This window comes from Hetaerina americana, unplaced genomic scaffold (genome assembly GCF_022747635.1).
Source record: "Hetaerina americana unplaced genomic scaffold, ioHetAmer1.1.p SCAF_11, whole genome shotgun sequence".
In the NCBI taxonomy this organism is placed as follows: Eukaryota; Metazoa; Arthropoda; class Insecta; order Odonata; family Calopterygidae; genus Hetaerina; species Hetaerina americana.
This window is the reverse complement of record NW_027286181.1, coordinates 11,834,475-11,853,531: the sequence shown is the minus strand read 5'-3', so window position 1 is coordinate 11,853,531 and position 19,057 is coordinate 11,834,475. Positions and strand designations below refer to the sequence as shown.

Here is a 19,057-nt window from a genome sequence, read left to right as displayed (position 1 = left end):
GCCAATATCTTAATTTGCAAACCAAGTTGTTCTAAAGAAATTGATATCCCAGGACTACCACTTTTTCAAGCAGAAATTTCCCTTTAAAGGAAAGAGGATGGATATTCTTCAGCAAATGGTAAGTCACTAATTTTATGGAGGTAGGCCTCTCAGTACACGAGTCAAAACAATGCCATCATACTACCTTGATCAAAAAGGTCCCGGAATAACCACCGTGTGGCGCTCCCATCGTTCCGATTTGAGTTCTGTTTTTTTTGTTAAATTGGTACATCTGTTGTTGATATTCCCTTTAAATCTTAGTGTCATAACTTGACATTTGCAAAAGTTACGTAGCCAAGAGTACATCTATCTCTGTGTGTGTTGGCGATTTTTTACAATTGCAGAAATGGATTTAAATTTGCAACAACGAACTTGTATTAAATTTTGCGTAAAAAACGGATTTAGTGGCGCACGGACGTTGGAAATGTTGGAAAAGTGTTTCAGCAACGATTCTCTAAAAAAAACGGTCGTTTACCAGTGGCACGAGCGGTTCAGAAGTGGTCGTGAGTCAATCGAAGATGATGAACGCAGTGGCAGACCATCGACATCGAAAGTCGGTGAAAAAATTGATAAAGTAAAAGAAATGTTGGTCAATAACCGCAAATTAACCATCAGAGAAATAGCGGAGGACTTGAACATTGCCTATGGATCCGCCCAAGACATTGTGGTTAATGATTTGGGTTTCCGTCGTGTAGCATGCCAAAAGACCTCAATTTCATGCAAAAAAGAGACCGTGTTGACGTCGCAAAAGACATGATTTGCGAGGCTGAATCTGATCCCACATTCATCAAAAGGATCATTACTGGAGACGAGACGTGGGTTTATGAGTACGACACGCAATCCAGACATCAGGCAAGTGAATGGCGTTCACCAAATGAGCCGAGACCAAAAAAACCACGTCGTTTTCAGTCAAAAAAGAAGGCAATGCTGACGGTTTTCATGGATTACAACGGTGTAGTGCATCATGAATTTTTGCCAGAAGGCCAGACAGTAAACAAAGAGTATTATTTGGGCGTTATGAGACGTTTGCGTGAAGCAATTCGCCGAAAGAGACCAGAAATGTGGGCAGAAAACTCGTGGATTTTGCACCATGATAACGCACCGTCGCACAGTGCTATCATTATTCGTAATTTTTTGACGAAAAATGCAACAAATACCATCCAACAGCCACCGAATTCACCTGATTTGGCTCCCTGTGACTTCTTTCTGTTCAATCGAGTTAAAAAACCATTACGGGGAACGCGTTTTAGCAGCCGAGAGGAAGTAATGGAAAAATCGCAGTAAGCACTGATGGACATACCGAAAACCGAATATAAAAAATGTTTCGAGGATTGGATCAAGCGCTGGCATAAGTGTGTTGCAGTCGATGGGGATTACTTTGAAGGGGACAATATAGATTTAGATGAATAAACTTGTATTTTTAATTTTCTGAATAAATTCCGGGAAATTTTTGATCAAGGTAGTATTAGATTCATAAAGAACCAGTATTAAAAATATTCCAGTATTAAGCATTCTAATGAACGATAATACATTCAATTGTAAATATCTATTTGATTTTATTCATTGCATCCATATAGCAGAAGTTATTTACTTTTGAGAGGCATATGTAAATTCAATTATGCCATATGGAATTTTATTTCAAAATATTCACTTTTATAAATTATTTCACGAGGAAGATTTTCCCTTTAGACCTTTTATTTCATCTTTTAGTATTCTTTGAGACAAAAAGTCAATTAATTATTAATAATGCAATCTTCAAAAAATATACTAGGAAAGACTGCAGTCAGCAAATGTAAACTTGCCAATGCAGTTGGTAAATATGACACCTTCATATTGGTAATAATGTTTATTAGTTGTTAGGATGGCTGTCAGTTTGGGAAATCTTACTGGTGTGTGCTTGTTATGATTTGATTTGCTGCTCTTTGCATTCAAACTTGATGAGTTTCCCTATGTAATATTTAAACATAGACAATATTTGCGTTTATTTCATTAACTTCATTGATGACCTATAGCTAGTTCTATGCATTTCAAAATGTCACTATGCTCCCCCTAAGTATTGTAGATCTGACATTTTCATTTGAAGAACTATTTATCTTTTAATTGATTCCTCCATAAGAGCTCATGCAAAATAGGTTAGTTTAGTCTATGCTAACATAAAAAAAAACAAGGATATGATGGCACGTTTTTCAAAATTCCAAGCAATAGAGAGTAGTTTCTAAAATGTACCAAAATTTCCAATTTTATTGAAATGGAATACACTTGTGATTAGATAAACAGATAAACCTAATAAGTAATGGGTTTTCAAAAACATTTTAACATAACTATACACTTATATCCTAATGAGAATCAATTCAATCCTTTATATGTATGTACGGGTGAAACTTACCTTAGTCTTTCTGCTTTCCTGCTTCTCCACATCCTCCACGGTGGCCGCCTTCTGGACCACCTTCGCCTTCTCTGTGCCCTCACTTTTGGCATCCACATCATCAGGGTGGGGTCCTTCTCCAGAGTCCAAACTAAACGACACAGATGAAGCTTTCTTCCTTGGGGTCACAGCTGGTGGCGTGGGCTCGCGGCCCGAACTGACACTCACATTCATGCAAACTCCCGAAACTCCCCCAGAGCCCTCTCGGATGTCGATTCCGGAGTCGTGGCAACTCAACTTCTCCAGGTTCCCATCCACCCTGTGGTCTGCACTCACTGCCTCCATGTCCACACTAACCCTTTGCTCATGTCCATCCCCTGAGCTATCCAACGACATTGACTTAGCTTCAACAGAAGGAACCACCACAACACACTGTCTTGTAGCTCCGTCCACTTCCTGCAGGAAAGAGGATGCGTTTTTAATGGATTATACGAGTTCAGAAACTGTTTACACATCCATAGAATTAATGAAAGCATCACATTGTGGATTGGTGTTGAATTGATGAGAAAACCAAATCTTAACCATTCTTTCTCAGGGAAATGGTTACAATGAGCAAGGATTTGGAATACATTGAAAAAAAAAGCTGTCAATGGCTAAAAATCATCATTTTTGAATCAACTCCTTTCCATTGAAAGTGAGATTCATTTTTTGGGAAGGTTGATAAAAGCTGAAGCAATTGCCTCTACATGTGGCAAAGACTAAAATTCAGTAAACAATACTAAGTTAAGAACTTCATACCATTATTTGAATTAAGACACCAAAAAAATTATCAAGGAAATGCAAAAATTGACTGTGAGAATTTTTCCTTCCAAATTCTCAGAATAATAAAAAAATACATCATCCAATTTGCAGGCAAAAATGATTAGGGGCAAGATTTCAATTTATCGTTACAGACAATAAATTGTAACTAATGAAAACAACAATAAAAGAGCAATTTATGACGGTGACGAATACAAAACAAGTATACAAGAAAATTGAATTCATGAACAAATTAGCAAAGGAGATCGTTGTGCACACCAAAGATAAGGAATTGGAATTCAAAGGGATGGAAGTAGAATAATGATTTACTGCACTTTAGGCATAAAATAAGGTACACTGACATCAACACTTTCTCCCTTGGCACTCCCAATGGCAGGCAAGACGTCAGGGCTAGCTCCAGGTCCTTTCGCTTCCCTCCTTAACAGATCTGGAGTCCCTCCGGAAACACCTCCCGGAGTCGATTCCTCCTCTGAATGACTCTCCTCGTCCAGCATTGCCGGTGGTGTCACGAGATCCCTATCAAACGCCTTGGGAAATGCATTGCCCTCCCGGAATGGGACGCTCGTATCATCGCCCGCATCTCCCCCTACTCCTCGGAATGAGCATATGCTGCCCTCTGTACTTGGCTCTTCATCCTCCCCTTCTGGAGATGACCTTGGGGCGAGCTCTGGGAATGTCTCGTCTTTGACCAGGAGGGAGTCTTTGCCAGGTGAGTGCTGAGCAGAGGAGCAGTCCTCCTCATCAATGTGGCTGCTTCCCCTCCCATGGTATATCTCAGGTTTGGGCAGGTCAGTCCTGGAACATTTCGAGAATTAAGACAATTAGCTCAGCGCAGGCAGTGCATCTCAAAAGATGGATCGACACAGCCATTCATCACTATAAAGATAATATGAATTTTTTCCCCACAGGCCACAATAAACAGCAGGTGTTTTGGGAAATTTTGATATATAAAATAAACATAAAATATGATAATTTAGCATTTAGGGCACATAATTTTGCAAACAATGCTGCCAACTATGGCACTGTTGCAAGAGTGAAAAACCTCCTATTATTTGTTTCAACACATAATTACCATAGTCACTAGGTAGAAAAAATGCCAATAGCCATAAAAGATAAAGAGTATTTCTTTATTTATACAATTGTTATCCTGTATTTATTCTTCAGTGATCCATAAATTATAAATATAATGTTGGCCAACTTGAGTTATTCACTTTCATTGTTTAAATTAATCATCAACTATAATGACCACAAAATTAAAAATATATACAATAATGTAGAATGCTTAAGTTATATAAGTTTGCAACAAACTACAATCCCTAATGATTAAAAAAATTAAAATTATCAAAACTTTGCACAGTGAAGTAAAAGATAATGGTTTAACAAGGAACTGGGTTAAGGATTTTGTACTACAAGAATATTACTTCAACCGTTTTATTCAACAACAAACAATTAACTATAAAGAGTAGCTTTTAATTCAGCTTTTACTTCAACATGAAAGCAATTATACTCAACAGCTAACTCTTTGGTATAGTATTTAGTTTTCCACTATGCTAATATGGTATTCATTCCACCAAAAAACAACATTTCAGCGGTATACCAGAGTAAATAGGGCTGAGAGCATTACATTGAGCTTGACAGGGTTTTGAAGCATTTATTAAAGGGCATGAACTTAAGTCAGTACTCTGTTGCTTTCTGCATGCACTATGGAATTAAAATTAACAAGAGTCAACCTACTGTGAAATTATATTTCTTAATAATAAGTTATTGAGTAATACAATGGCTCATTATTTCCCTTCCTTAGCCTCCCATAAAAAATGTAGGATGAAATGTATCACACCATCTGATACCTAGTAGATAAACTTTACTACATAAATAATATTTTACCTTAATTTTATCATATTCATTTTCCCAATGAAAAGAATCATTTTGCATAAAAGACAGCTTTAAAGCTTTCCAGAAATAACCATGAAAAGGTCAACAGAGAAACTAAAGTACATTTTTATAATGCCCCAATTTCACTCAAAAAAGAAACTAGATAAAGTTTAACTGACACATGGTGACAAACAATAAGAGAGAACATAGTAGATTTGTACCTCGGGGTATCCTTAGACATGTGCCTCACTCTCATGTGGGCAATGTCAAAGTAAATGGCCGCATTCACCACATACTCCATTGGAGCAATCACACCATATGACTCTGGGCCATGTTCAATGACGAGGGGGTCTGAGACATTTGGGTCGAACATCACTGCATTAGGAGTCACCAAAAGTACTCCTCCCACAACACCCTGGAATATAAAAATATACTCATCAATTCTCAACATCTATCAACACATTAGGTAACTTAACAATATTTAAAAAAGACATTCCTTCCTTTCAGAAAATTACATTTGATCATACATCATTATTGTCTTAATCCATACGCAAAATATTATCCAATTTAAATCAAAAATAGATTAGAAGTTCAGGAATTAGAGTCTGATACTTATTAACGCGCACAAAAAATAACAGAAATATGCAATATTGTTACAGAACATGAATGATCAAAAATGTGATCTAAAATGATCTGAAGTGGGTAACAGGCATTACTAATAAGGCAAAATGCTTCACCTGTCCATCTGTTATATGCCGCACATTAATCTTAAGAAACCTCTCAAGACATTCTCTATCCAGGTGTCTTTCTTCTGTTCCATCGCCTACTCCGTGTGGCGGTGATGGACTGGATCTCATTCGCTCCAAGCCTGGCTTAGGAGAGGATGGCCTTAGAATGTCTAGAAGTTCTGAAAAACGAAAAAATACTTTGAAAACTCTATCAAATTATGGAGAAATTTGCAGGCAGTCCGGCTTATTTATTTATATGGCAAAAATAAAACGTATGCCACTTCCAGTAATATTCTATGAAATGTTAGAAGAATTAATGAATTTTTTGCGCCGTTCTGTGTTCCGCAAATATTTATAAGGTTACATCACACAGCGTAAGACGTCAGTGACGTAAGTATATTAAAAACAAAACCAGCTGAGAAGATTGCGCCGTAAAGGCTTAATGTCAACAAACACATTTTTAACACTGTTACTTGGTAAAATCGGATGATGCAAGGTAACAAATATTCAGAATAATGCGTGCTTAACAGAAAAGTATTTGTGCCAACAATTTAGACAGTTTAAATATAAATACCGCTCTCTAGGTCCTTCATTACTTTCACCGAGTCTTCGATATAAATCAAATGTCACGGCCATCCGCCATGTTGGGAACCGCGGTCAATTTGAAAGGCATTTGAAGCACATGCGCTGGATTTAATCAGTATGTAGGTGAATTGATGAATTTTGGCCATTAAAACGGTTATATCTTATAAATTTGTAAATATATTACTATTCATTGAAAACACATCCGTATTTTTAATTCATAACATGACGCAGGAAGAGTGAGGGTCAAAGGTATTTTGTAAAAGATGAAATGGAGGTACATGGAACGCCTAACAGCTCTAGTCTTGAGCCATTATGGATCCGGTATTGAAATTTTTCAAGGCATTCCTACAGGAGAACTAGGAAATTCCATGATCTGTTATTTATGGTCGCTAAGACAGCTGTTTGTATTATTCTCCAGTCAATATTATCACCTCAACAGTAGGTTATCCGAGAACCGGAAATTAATGTCTCTCATCAAAACATTTTGATAAGAAGATAAAGTAAGGCAAAATGTAATACTTTTGCATAAATTCTAATGATAATTGATGCTTCGATTTCCTATTGTTCAATATTTATAAGTAAAGAGAAAATATCATGCGATTTCGGCAAACATATACTTAATTATTCTTTCCTCTGACGAGGGGCAGAGCAGTGTCTCATATCGATATGCTGGTTGTTGTTAATTTACGGGCATTGAAAATATGGCCGGCGATTATGAGTACCGGATAATTGCTGAATATCTACTACCGACATCCTTACTATGAAATGCTTTCTTCGTAAAATTCAATTGCTCATTTTGACCATCTTTCCGGAAATTAAAAAAATCAAATAGCACTAATTACAAGTATTATATCAAAGTAGCTTAAGTGCATTCAAAATAATCAATAAAGTCAACTTGAAATATTTTTATATGCCTTTTTAATCTCTTGAAAATGCAACGAGAAAACGATGCAAAATTATTTAATACTTGATGAAAAGAATGCCAAAATCAACGACTGTGAAAATAATCTAAGAAAATGAGTTTCATCAGTTGAATTAGGATAGCAGAGTATTAAAAATATAATAAGGTTACCGTAAAATTCAGAAAAATACAACAATGGCAAGGCTGTCATTTATTAAGCACCTTGAAAATACAAAAAAACATTTTTTTTATTTTGCATAATTTGGGCTTTATATTGAAAAAACACGAAATATAAGGTAAGGAGTATGTGCGTCTGTTGATCAAAGTAAGCTCTTCACGACAGTTGCAATTAGTGTGCAGTTATTCCTTTTATACTAACTTGGTTTGTAAGGAAGTGCTAATTGAAAACAACATGGTAGTGATAATTTGATAGCAACAGAATACGAAAAAAGTCACAAAGAACGCTAAAAATACAATGTAAGATCCTTTACTCTCACATCAGCGATATACTTACGTTAATCGCTTATCAAGATAATACTCTAATTTGAAGTCGATCATTAGTTGAGTTTACCATTAAGGAATTTGTATAAAAAAATGTGCGTACATGTAATAAACGCTGGTGTATATGCTCACATATCAAATTCGGAATTAAAGAAAAATCAGGTGGATTAAATAATTTCGTGACGAGATTAACGGAAGCAAAAACATAAGGAAAGGCTGTATAATGAAAGGTAACGAAAATATAATTTGGAAAAAAATGGTGAATTATTGAAAGTACAGGTATGAAGCTCTAAAGGCGGTAGATAGAATAGGTTTACGTAAAAAATAACGGAGTGGCCGTTAAGTATCTTCAAATTGAACAACAATGAATCGAATAACAAGACATGTAAGAAGTCACCACTGGTCATTCGAATCCCCACAAATACATAAAATAGTAGGTGGTTCATTCGGGAAGGACCGGAATTGTTGAACAAATCAACACAGGTTATCACGTCATGGCCTTGAAATATCCTGTTCGTTGAAAACAAACCGGTATTTGCCAAGGCTGTGACGCCAGCACTCCAATGCCGAGGCTTTTTTGATTGTCACCAGGGCTTCAATCTTATACTAAAATCCCATGAAACTGCGGGAGATGCCCCAACAGTAACTTTTGACGGAGTCATCCGCTAATATGCATTTCAATGCAACAATTTAAAAGTGTAAAAATCGTTCGCGATCCTTCATTCATCCCGGTCAAGACGAATGGTTTTCACACACTGAAATTGTTGCACTATTCCACAATTACAAAACCCTTGAAGGATATAAAAACAACACACTGTGATTCCCAACATTGACACACAACACAGCAAAAAAAAAAAAGAACTCGGCTGTGACAAATAAATTGCACAAGGGGAAACTGCAGTGAGTTTTGTCATACCTTTCAACATAAAAGATTTTCACGTAATGAAGCCATAAGCTATTTTCAGCAATCACGAATTTGCGAAACTTTAAAACGGTACGCTTCAAAGCGCATGCTCGCGGACAGGCGAAAGATTTCGAGGAAACTTAAAAATGCATTGGAGCGAGCCGCTTCTGCGTTACCAACATCTAATATTTAGGAACAGAATATGTCTATGCATTCTGCATATGCATGAATCAAATCCCTCGGAAGCAACGGGGGGCAGAAGGGGTTTGAGGAGGGACTGGGTTGGAAGGGTCGGGGAGAGGGATGCTGGGCCACTAACCCTTTTCCTCCTCCGCCTCGTCCCCAGGCCTTCTCTCCCCGGTGGGCGTGGTGACGGAGGATCCGGAGCTCCGCCTGCGGCCCCCGGAGCCGCCCTCCTCGCCTCCGCCCCCGTCCGCACTCTCTTCGCCGTCGTCCCCGCCCCCCTTGGCGGGCACGTACAGCAGCTGCCCCGGAAAGATGAGGCGGGAGGCCAGACGGTTGAGCTTGCATAGCTCGGAGGGCGTGGTGTCGAACCTGGCGGCGACCGACGTCAGAGTGTCCGACGCCTCCACCTGCAAAACAGCGTGACGATTCGTCACGTGGATCAATTCCATTCTGCAGATATAGTCCATAGGCTTCATGTATAAACAGGGAATAAAGGTTCTTATAACATGGGAGATTTTATCTTTTGGGAGGCGAAGGCGGTGGAGAAAGATATCGACGCGCGGTTGATTCCGAAGACGCGTCTCCTCAAAAGTTGCTACACTTTTAGAAAATTAAATGTATATACCCATTCACCTGATGCCAGGAGGGTAACTTAAGTTGAGATAAGTAATTATCACTAAGCAGGTTTGGCTAACTCCAAGCGCAAATTACCTCAGCTGTCGGTCCCCTCCCCTAAATACTACTACTAACTCCAATCGAAGTTCAAATTGCAGCTGTAGTCTTCATGATGTATGATCAGTTTCGTTTCTCGAAAGTTCTCGAAATTTATTTGTTAACCCTTCAATGAAGGGTCAACAAACTTCATTTATATGCAAGAGTTGATGACCTAAGTCATTTATCTTTGTTGCTTTTTATCCTTACAAACATTGCCTGGCCATGACTTTCAAGAATGAGGGGCCGATTTTAAATATTAGCCATATTATCAAACACATACCCAATCTAGAAGACATGAGTTCGTCTGATGTAGTATTATTATTAATAATTCATTAATTTCGGGTATACTCGTAATATGTAATTGTACCATTTACTTCCATCTCATCAAATTAATTAAATCGAAGAGTAGTTGTGCATTTGATTTGCATTGTATGTATTTATTTCCTTTCCACACGAAAAATCGACGAGTACAATCAAAATGAAATTTCCATGCAACACATATATTTCATAAACTGACCAACACAAAATATTAATTGGATTTTTTAATAGAAAAATTTCGCATTCCCAATTGGATTTTCATCCTCGTTATTCTATGATAACAAAACAATCGGATTGATTACGAATGCTTATTAGATATTTTTAAAGGTTATCTTTCTTCATAAATGAATTTCACTTTTATTCGAAAGAGCCATCCGAAATTGGAAAAAAATAATCAAACCACTGCGACTGGCAGAGGCGTTGGCATTGGTGCCTCGATGCACAAGGGTACTTTTTTGCAGAATTTTAATATTTGTACTTTGACCTGCAAATAATTTTTCCCCCAGGGTTATTATACTACCTTGATCGAAAAGTTCCCGGAATAACCACCGTGTGGCGCTCCCATCGTTCCGATTTGAGTTCTGTTTTTTTTTGTTAAATTGGTACATCTGTTGTTGATATTCCCTTTAAATCTTAGTGTCATAACTTGACATTTGCAAAAGTTACGGTCGGTTTTCGGTATGTCCATCAGTGCTTCCTGCGATTTTTCCATTACTTCCTCTCGGCTGCTAAAACGCGTTCCCCGTAATGGTTTTTTAACTCGATTGAACAGAAAGAAGTCACAGGGAGCCAAATCAGGTGAATTCGGTGGCTGTTGGATGGTATTTGTTGCATTTTTCGTCAAAAAATTACGAATAATGATAGTACTTATTTTTTGGCCAGGCCCTGTAGTTCGTATTTTTAATGAGTCATTTTGCTAGACTCTCTTCACGCTAGAATATAGGGCATAGTATTATTACGAAATGTAGTGTACGGATCAAGACATGTTTTTGATCGACCGATGGACTAAAAATAAACACGGCCACTCTAGCATTAAACTCATCTTCAACTCTACATACTTCCTGACCGCATTCATCCCGTACTCGTATGTGTCCATTTTCTTCCTGCATCTGTCTCTGTTACGCAAAATATTCCCCTTAATCTTAGTTTTTATAAAATTTTATCGGCTTGCAATATGCCTCAAATTCATTTTCCCTCTCTCCTTTGAATTACTCTCGCTAACCTTATCCCTACAATGGCCAGAACTTCGGTTTTCTCTCCACCAAAATGATGCTTTATACTTCATTGCTTACGATCCAATTCTATTGTTTTCCTTTTTCTCCGCTGGTTATAATAATTATAGAAAAAAAATCCTTTCAGGCAATCCCATGTCATTGGTAACCATCGAAGATCCTCATCATGGAAGGCTGGCAAAAAACAAACTCGGCCGAGATGGGAAGATGGTCGTACGGGAAAAATTTCGAATGAGTTTTGGCAGAGGAGATGAAGAAGATGGGAGAGTGTACTTACCGTGTACGTGATGGTGTTCATCGGTTGCGCGTTCTTGCCCATCTTCCTCTCAGTGAGGCACACCTCTTTAACGCCATCTGCCGGTTCTGTAAAGGGAAGAGTAAAAAAAGAACAATCAACTCAAGAGGCAAAATCCGAATGTGAAAAGGGCAAATATATATATTACTGGTTCTCAACAGGTTCTAGGTGCCCTTGGAACAAGTTAGATAATGAAAGTTTTAAGACGCAAACGAAAGGGTGGCAATAATTAACACCGGAAATTCATATCACCTGTCCGGCTCAACAAGTAGGAATTGGATATAGTGAGTTTAGCACTTTTCCCACAAGTAGTAGTAGTTTTGAGGGGAGGCGACCGACAGCTAAGGTCATTTGCGCCATAGGGGATGGATAGGAAAGGATGAAGGGTGGAGAGAAACCCGGCGTCGGCATTAGCCTACTCTTTACGAAAGGCGCCAAGGGGTCCGCAGTTTAACGTCCCATCCGACGGACGGCGTACTCACTCAAAGTGCCCTCCACAAAGCACCTCAAGTAGGGATCGAGATACCTCTGAAAAATATTCAACACCGCCGGGATTTGAACCCGCGCCCTCATGGTGGGAAGCCAGTACGTTAGCCCCCGCACCATCTCGATCCCCCACTTTTCCCACAAATATACACAAAATCGCGGTCAAGTGACCGTTGAAGGTTATAGCAAGACCTAAAGGAATTTATTAAAAATAAGAAGATCATAAAAATCAGGTAGATTCAGCGTTACATTTCATGAGCGACAGCGTGAAATCATACGCACACGAGGACAACATTACATTTCAAATTCAATTTAAGGCAGGATAAGTGTCCCCTCAACGTGAAAGGCTTCACGTACTTTCTTTCTGTTACGTGTTTTCACCTCGCGTGCATTTGCGTACCTTGATATACCTATCTCGTGAATAATAGGTTTGTGTTTGTTTTTATCCCAGGTTACAATTTCCTCTTTTATATCAGGTAAACACGCAATGTACCAGGAAACTTATTAACGCACCGCTTAAACGAACAAAAGAAAGCTCCAGACACTCCCACCAAGTTTAATGGTATAAAATTTGAAAGCTTTCCCTCATTAGGAGATAAATCAAGATGGCTGATGCTTTACGAATTTTTCATTAATCTTAGATTAAAAAAGAATTAAAATTACACAGATTTCCAAGCACTCGTAGTGGACGGGAGTATTGTTGGGAGTACCAACTCCGTCAGCATTCAAGGGTTTATGTCTCTATATGCGTTATGGATTAATGATTTATTGAAACCGATACATGATTTTTCATTTCCCTCATTTTATGATGAAATGTAAATATACTTTCGCTCGAGTTTCATTACTGTGACCATTTTAAGAGGATATAAGACTACGAGTTTTACCCCTTCGTTATCATCAAACAATTAGATTCACGGCGGCTTGTCTGGCATTTTCACAGGCAGATACTTTCCATTTTAGAAGAAAGGAGTCAATCGCTGCAAATACGAATGCCGCAAGATTTGGATGTTATTGCTCAAACGGAGCGACGGATTCGAATCGTTCGTGACTCCTTACTTACGCCTACGGATTAATAGCACATTATGAACGTACGAAACATAAATCCCATCTCTCTACCAATTTTTCTTACGTCATCATGAACTTTTATTTTAGTATTTTATTCACAGAATTTCGCATGAACATAACGCCAATATTGACGCTGACTTGAATCATCATAAAAGTTCGCGGCCTCATTCCACAGTAATGCTCAGTCTGTACGTACCTGGAATATTTCGAGAAAAATCGAGAAAAAAATGCCAAAATACATCGTTCGCATTCGGAAAATACATTAAGTCTGTGATATGTTTGACAGTGGCGCCTATACCAAATTGCTCAGCTGGCAAAAACTCTGAAAATTCATCTCAATTTTTGTACCCTCATGCTCGGAGGAAATACTTAACAACCTACAAATAACTAAACAACCTACCCATAGATTACTCGTAGATGAATTTATTTGACAGGCTGATTGAAATGTGTCGATTCCACTGAATTTTCTCCAGTAATTATGGACATAAAGAAAAAAAAATTATTTGATATTAATTTAAAAAAGCAACTTCCTTGAATGAGTAGATGTTACGTATCTCTTAAGCCATAAGCTTTTTTGTTTTGATTTTAAATATACTTGTACATGAAAAATATGATGCATTTAAAATTATTTGCTGTGTGTGTGTGTTGGATCAGGTCAAACATAATAGAGTAAAGAGCTAACATTGTACTGGTAACTGTCAGAATGATGTCCTCTCACGAATGCAATTCGATCAATAAATAATATTATTTGTACTCATTACAGTACGCTATCTTTATGCGCGATACTCGTACACAAAGAAATTTTATCGAACAAAAAAATAATTACAAATATAAAATCTACGAGCTGAGATGCGTAAATATGATGCAAGCATTCACGCAAAAATGTGTACGCACTAAGAATGAAGCATTAAAAATTCCTGTCTCTTAAACCTATGTGTATGTATAGATATACATACATATATATACATACATATATATATATATATACATACATACATACATACATATATATATACATACATACATACATACATATATATACATACATACATACATACATACATACATATACATACATACATACATACATACATACATACATACATACATATATATATATATATATATATATATATATATATATATATATATATATATATATATATATATACTACTCGTACAAAACTAAAAACAAAATCAAAATGAAATGTATTTTTTCACGGACTGATTAACATTTCAACAATATCTCACACCACAAAGGCGCAGCACGACATGAAAAAGATGTCGCCAGTTTACGCGCATGCGCATTTACCAGCCGTTAGTGAAGATATGTCCATATTCCTTGCTTGCTGATACATTGAACGCAATAACTGTCAAACCGCTGGAGCTCCTCGGATAGCAATCGCCGAGTGGCGACATTATGGATTATCTGTCGTCAACAGCAAATAAGACTGAGTTTACGGGTGTATGATGGTGAGGATAAGGACGATGATCGTCCTAAGATTAACCAGGGACTTGGGACTTCTGGGGTGTTATCCATCCTTTCCTTTTCGAGTGCGCCTCACGCCCGCTCTTTCAACCCCATTGTCACTGATTACTTCTTTAAACCGGTTCCCTTGAATCTATGAAATGAAAATGATCGATCAAAACTTCGCGGGTTAAGGAAGTTAGTCCGAAATTGAACCATTTAATTGGAATTCTGGTCATCCGGTTCTAACAACTTTTTTTTCCTTGATCGAACGAACGATATCCTTTGGAATTCATCCAGACGAGGGCGAGAACTGGATTCTTCCTGCATCCGAAAACGCTCTCGTTTTTTTGCATCAAACGAATTGAAGGAAATGAAACTTGGAATGCAACAGAAAGCTTTTCCGATCAAGACCATGACCGTCTGGCATTGAAAATAAGAAAGGCGGAATTTACCCCAAAGTGTAAAAACACTCTTACTACTCGCATGTGTGAGAGGGAATTCCTCTTGCAAATACTATTTATCGTGGACTCCGCATTTTTCCACAAACTTTCAACGACTCTTTGGGGAATGCACACGGCAATAGGAAACAGTAATATTTCAATAATGTAGGCACTCGACGATTTCATTGGCTAAGCTTACTGCAAATGTGGAGTGGTGTCTACCCATTAGTATTGTCACCCGGCAGCATTGGCATTGGTCAACCATTCCAGCCAAAAAAAAAACGTAGTTCCAATTCCTCCGCAACAAACATGTGGCACGAATTAAATTCCGCAGGTGGCTCAGTTATTTTACAACCGCATGGACCAATTCAATGAAACCTATTCCACAAATTAAAAGAGAGGCAGGTTCGAAATGAATTGGCGGATCTTTGGCTTTCGATTTGAGGATATTTTCGATCGAAATAACACCTAAATGGTCCCCCAGCAGGTATGCATAATTACGGCCTCCGTAGAAAAAAGAGAAAATTTTCTTATATTAATGAATGTAGATGGGAGCATGTGGCGACTATCATATCCATTGCCCTCGATTCTCTCGAATCCCGGAGGTGCCGCAGGGTAATCTCCCAGTGACCCCACCGCCGTTTTGCGGGGGATTATCGCGGTAACGGGAAAGATCGGCGCTAGAAAACGTGCGGACTCTTAAGGCCAGTTCAATTTTGAGGATTTTTTGTGGAGTAACGGATTTTTTTCCCATTGGTATCCCTATCCTTACTTGGGCGTCACGTGGAGGGCACTTCAAGTGTTGAACGCCGTCTGTCGGATGGGACGTTGAATTGTGTGACCCCTTGGCGCCTTTCGTTGAGAGTGTGGTCTGATGGCGAAGCCGGATTTCTCTCCACCAAACCCTACCCACAGTTAATTACTTGCCTATCCCCAATTGCGCTAATGACTATAAAAATTATTCAAGGAATTCACTCTTCTTTTGTTTTCATGGACAAATCGGGACACGTCAAAAGTTGGATAGGTAACCGTTTCTTAATGCAAATCCTGATTCAAATAGAGAAGTGCCATTCGCTAATTAATGACTGTTCATGTCCATGAAAGAATAGAACCATAAAATACAATAACCAACCCGAAGGTCGGTTAGGTGGGTGATGATAGAGTTCACCAAGCACTAAGCCCTATGCGGTGTGTGAAATTCACACATCAGGGAGGGGGTTCCTTTCCCTGTGCCGGTTATGGTTTCCCAGGAAGATATGGTACCCGAAAAATCACATAGATTGGGTGGAGCTGCAGGTGCCCAGAGTGGGAATGGAACCCGGGCCCTCGGGTCAGTAGTCCAACGCTCTAACCCCTGGACTACCGCGACCCACCATGAAAGAATAACAAGCTAAATAATTGAGAGATAAGGGCCCACAAATGAATAAAACTAATTGCGAAATGAAATTAGGGATTTGAAAAACCAAGCGTGAAAAAGCGTTATGAGCAAGAAAAACAACATACAAAAATGAAAAATTTTCGTGCAGGAAAAAGTCAAAGAGTTCCTTCTGGAATAAAGATAACATTAATAGCTGGTTTTTCTGGATGGAGGGGTGAGGTTTACGTGTGTAAACGGGACCGTTCAGAAACATTTTCCGTATTCGCTCGTGATTCGGCGAAGATTTTTCCGCGCGTGAAGAGTCATAACGAGTATTTTTTTAGATCACCGTACCGCGTCTTATTTCCACTGCATTTCAAATATGCGAGGAGACCAAAGGACAAATCAGTTTACTTTTCGATTGACAATTATCGTGCGAAACGACATTTATTGTCGTCGTATTTTTGCGTAAACAATGACCTGCTCTTCGAAACAGAAGGCCATGAGGTTCAAAAATTGGCAACACTGGACGCCTTTTCATGTTAAGAATAAGAAATTCCTTAATCGGCACCCAGACATAAAAAGAAAACAATGAGAACCATAACATACGTGTTTCCGTATTCCAAATATAATGGAAATATTGCACGATTCTTTAAAATATTGCGAGAAGTTAATCGCAAACTGTATTTTGAATATTTTTTAGAAGTATTGTCGGACAGCAGAATGAACGTAATAGGCCGAATTATTACATAAAAAGTTCCATTTACAATCGACATTAAAATCTGACGCAACAATTGGTTTCGGATGATTCGTTCAAATGGTAGTTCTCAATTTTCGCGCGCCTAATGGCCGCCTTTAGCGAAACCAGCGTGGAATGACACAATTACGGGAGTTGAATCAACTGTCATTACAAACGTCTCGAGCCCTGCGGAGGCGATATTTTAATACACCGCAAGAGCGACGTTACCGATATGAAGGTGAATAGTATCCCTTTCCATTCCGTGGGAGGTTATCAAACGCCGTGTCAATAACCCATGGCACGTCATGATGCATCAAGTGGTAGCGTAATCAAACGGCCGAACACGTGTCGAGTTGAGCGATTTCCTTCACCCTTTATGGACATAAATAAACCCAAATATTCCGCTCATATGCGACTGATCGCGAAATGAAAGTCGATTTCCTTTCATTTCCATTAATCATGCCTGAATTATCGCCAACGGATATAGCAGCTGCCAAGGCCTTCGAGCGGAAAACCCTCCGCGAGCTCTTGGGCATTCGCGAGGCACTTCTAACAACACTTTGCCCTCGATCTGACTTCCGCTGGACCTCAAACCCGACTGTCGGTGAAGCAACAAAGCGCTAATTGAGTTTTCACCGGGAGAATTAGAGAGAAGCAGAGGTCTATTTAACTATGAAACAGACATCAATAGAAATTTAAAAACCCATTCATTGAACACTAGACACATACCACAAAGGCTGATGAAACGGACACAACACCAATATCCGAAACAATGAAACAAAACAAGAAATTTAAACAATCACAACAGTGAACAATGAACTCAAAACAGATGAATGTCGCAAAGTAAATTTTCAAATATTTCCAAACGATAAAACAATGTGAATGATGTGATGAATATAACAAACTGAGGTGAGCTCATACGACGTGAATAACAAAAGAGAAAAGTCCTTCATACCGTAAAAAAATCGAGTTGTAATCACCTTCTCTCTTCCTATAAACATCAGCATGTCTCACCCATTTTTCGTCTCTAATTTGTGTTGTAGTGGTTACTCCTTTTCGCTGTAGAGGGCCGTCTTGTGGACGAAATACGTTTATTCGAACCTCATCACTTGTGATTTTATCTCATTTTGATTTGACAGGACCATAGACCACAGCCTGTGCTTTGCGTCATTTTGTGCGTGGTTTGGTATTTTCCTCACGGAGTTGGCCCCGGGCGTTTGTCTTTATAACACCCTCGTAAACTACTTCGCGGAGATGGTGTGAATGTAGTCATTCGGTAAATTTGAATTTCACCCCATTCATATTTTTCCACGTGTGGCACCATTTACGACCTAAGGAGTTTTCCATTTATGTTGCAGGCACGAATGCTCAAAAACAAACCAAAAAATAAAACTCTCCATACAAACGATCCAAACGGCGGAATATGAAATAAACCGGGAATAAAAGAAATGAACCACGCATTTTATTTGTTGGGATATAGACATCTAAAAATTCGGGAATGCTTAATCATTGTTTTTTTAATAATTCAATCTGGTCGATGACTTTCATTGAAACGTATAATAGAAAGCTTATAAGATGCCTTCAAGTTCTAAGGTCCCCTAATTTTTTCTCAATGACCAAATACACGTACACTAGAAAGTTGATATTTCTATTACTCTTCACCATTGTTTTCTTGTTGACGTACACATTTAACGTAACGTGTAACGCCATGGTTCCATGATCGCCGAGAACGCTTCTGTACAGAGGGTATATTTTATCCAATGGAAAATTACCGATGCAATTTCCGCCCGATGGAACTGACTGGTTCGGCCTTCGTCATAACGTCACCCCCACCCATAACACCGCCACCGCGTGTTTCACTCGAGCGAGGATGATTTAAAAAAATATTTTTAACCACGCTGTTGGAAAAAAACGGATGATTAGACGATGCTTTTGCATACCATGACGCCATATTTAAATATTGAAAAAAAAACGCTTCTCGCTACAGCGGAAGTTAGGCGAACTCTAGGATAACGAGTGTTCGCGTATTTTACACTCAAT

General features: G+C 38.6%; 1 protein-coding gene across 8 annotated transcripts in view; it reads right to left on the bottom strand.

Annotated features, from left to right (window-relative positions):
- Positions 1-19,057, bottom strand: part of mtd (TLD domain-containing protein mustard) — a 902,673-nt gene that overhangs the window by 139,545 nt on the left and 744,071 nt on the right. For all 8 annotated transcript variants that reach the window (XM_071599404.1, XM_071599399.1, XM_071599400.1 and 5 more), the window contains 6 exons: positions 11,442-11,527; positions 9,034-9,307; positions 5,833-6,002; positions 5,317-5,510; positions 3,565-4,018; positions 2,426-2,860 (listed from right to left, as the gene is read on the bottom strand). In XM_071599404.1, coding sequence (XP_071455505.1) covers positions 2,426-2,860; positions 3,565-4,018; positions 5,317-5,510; positions 5,833-6,002; positions 9,034-9,307; positions 11,442-11,527 — 1,613 coding nt within the window. The remainder of the gene's footprint in view (positions 1-2,425; positions 2,861-3,564; positions 4,019-5,316; positions 5,511-5,832; positions 6,003-9,033; positions 9,308-11,441; positions 11,528-19,057) is intronic.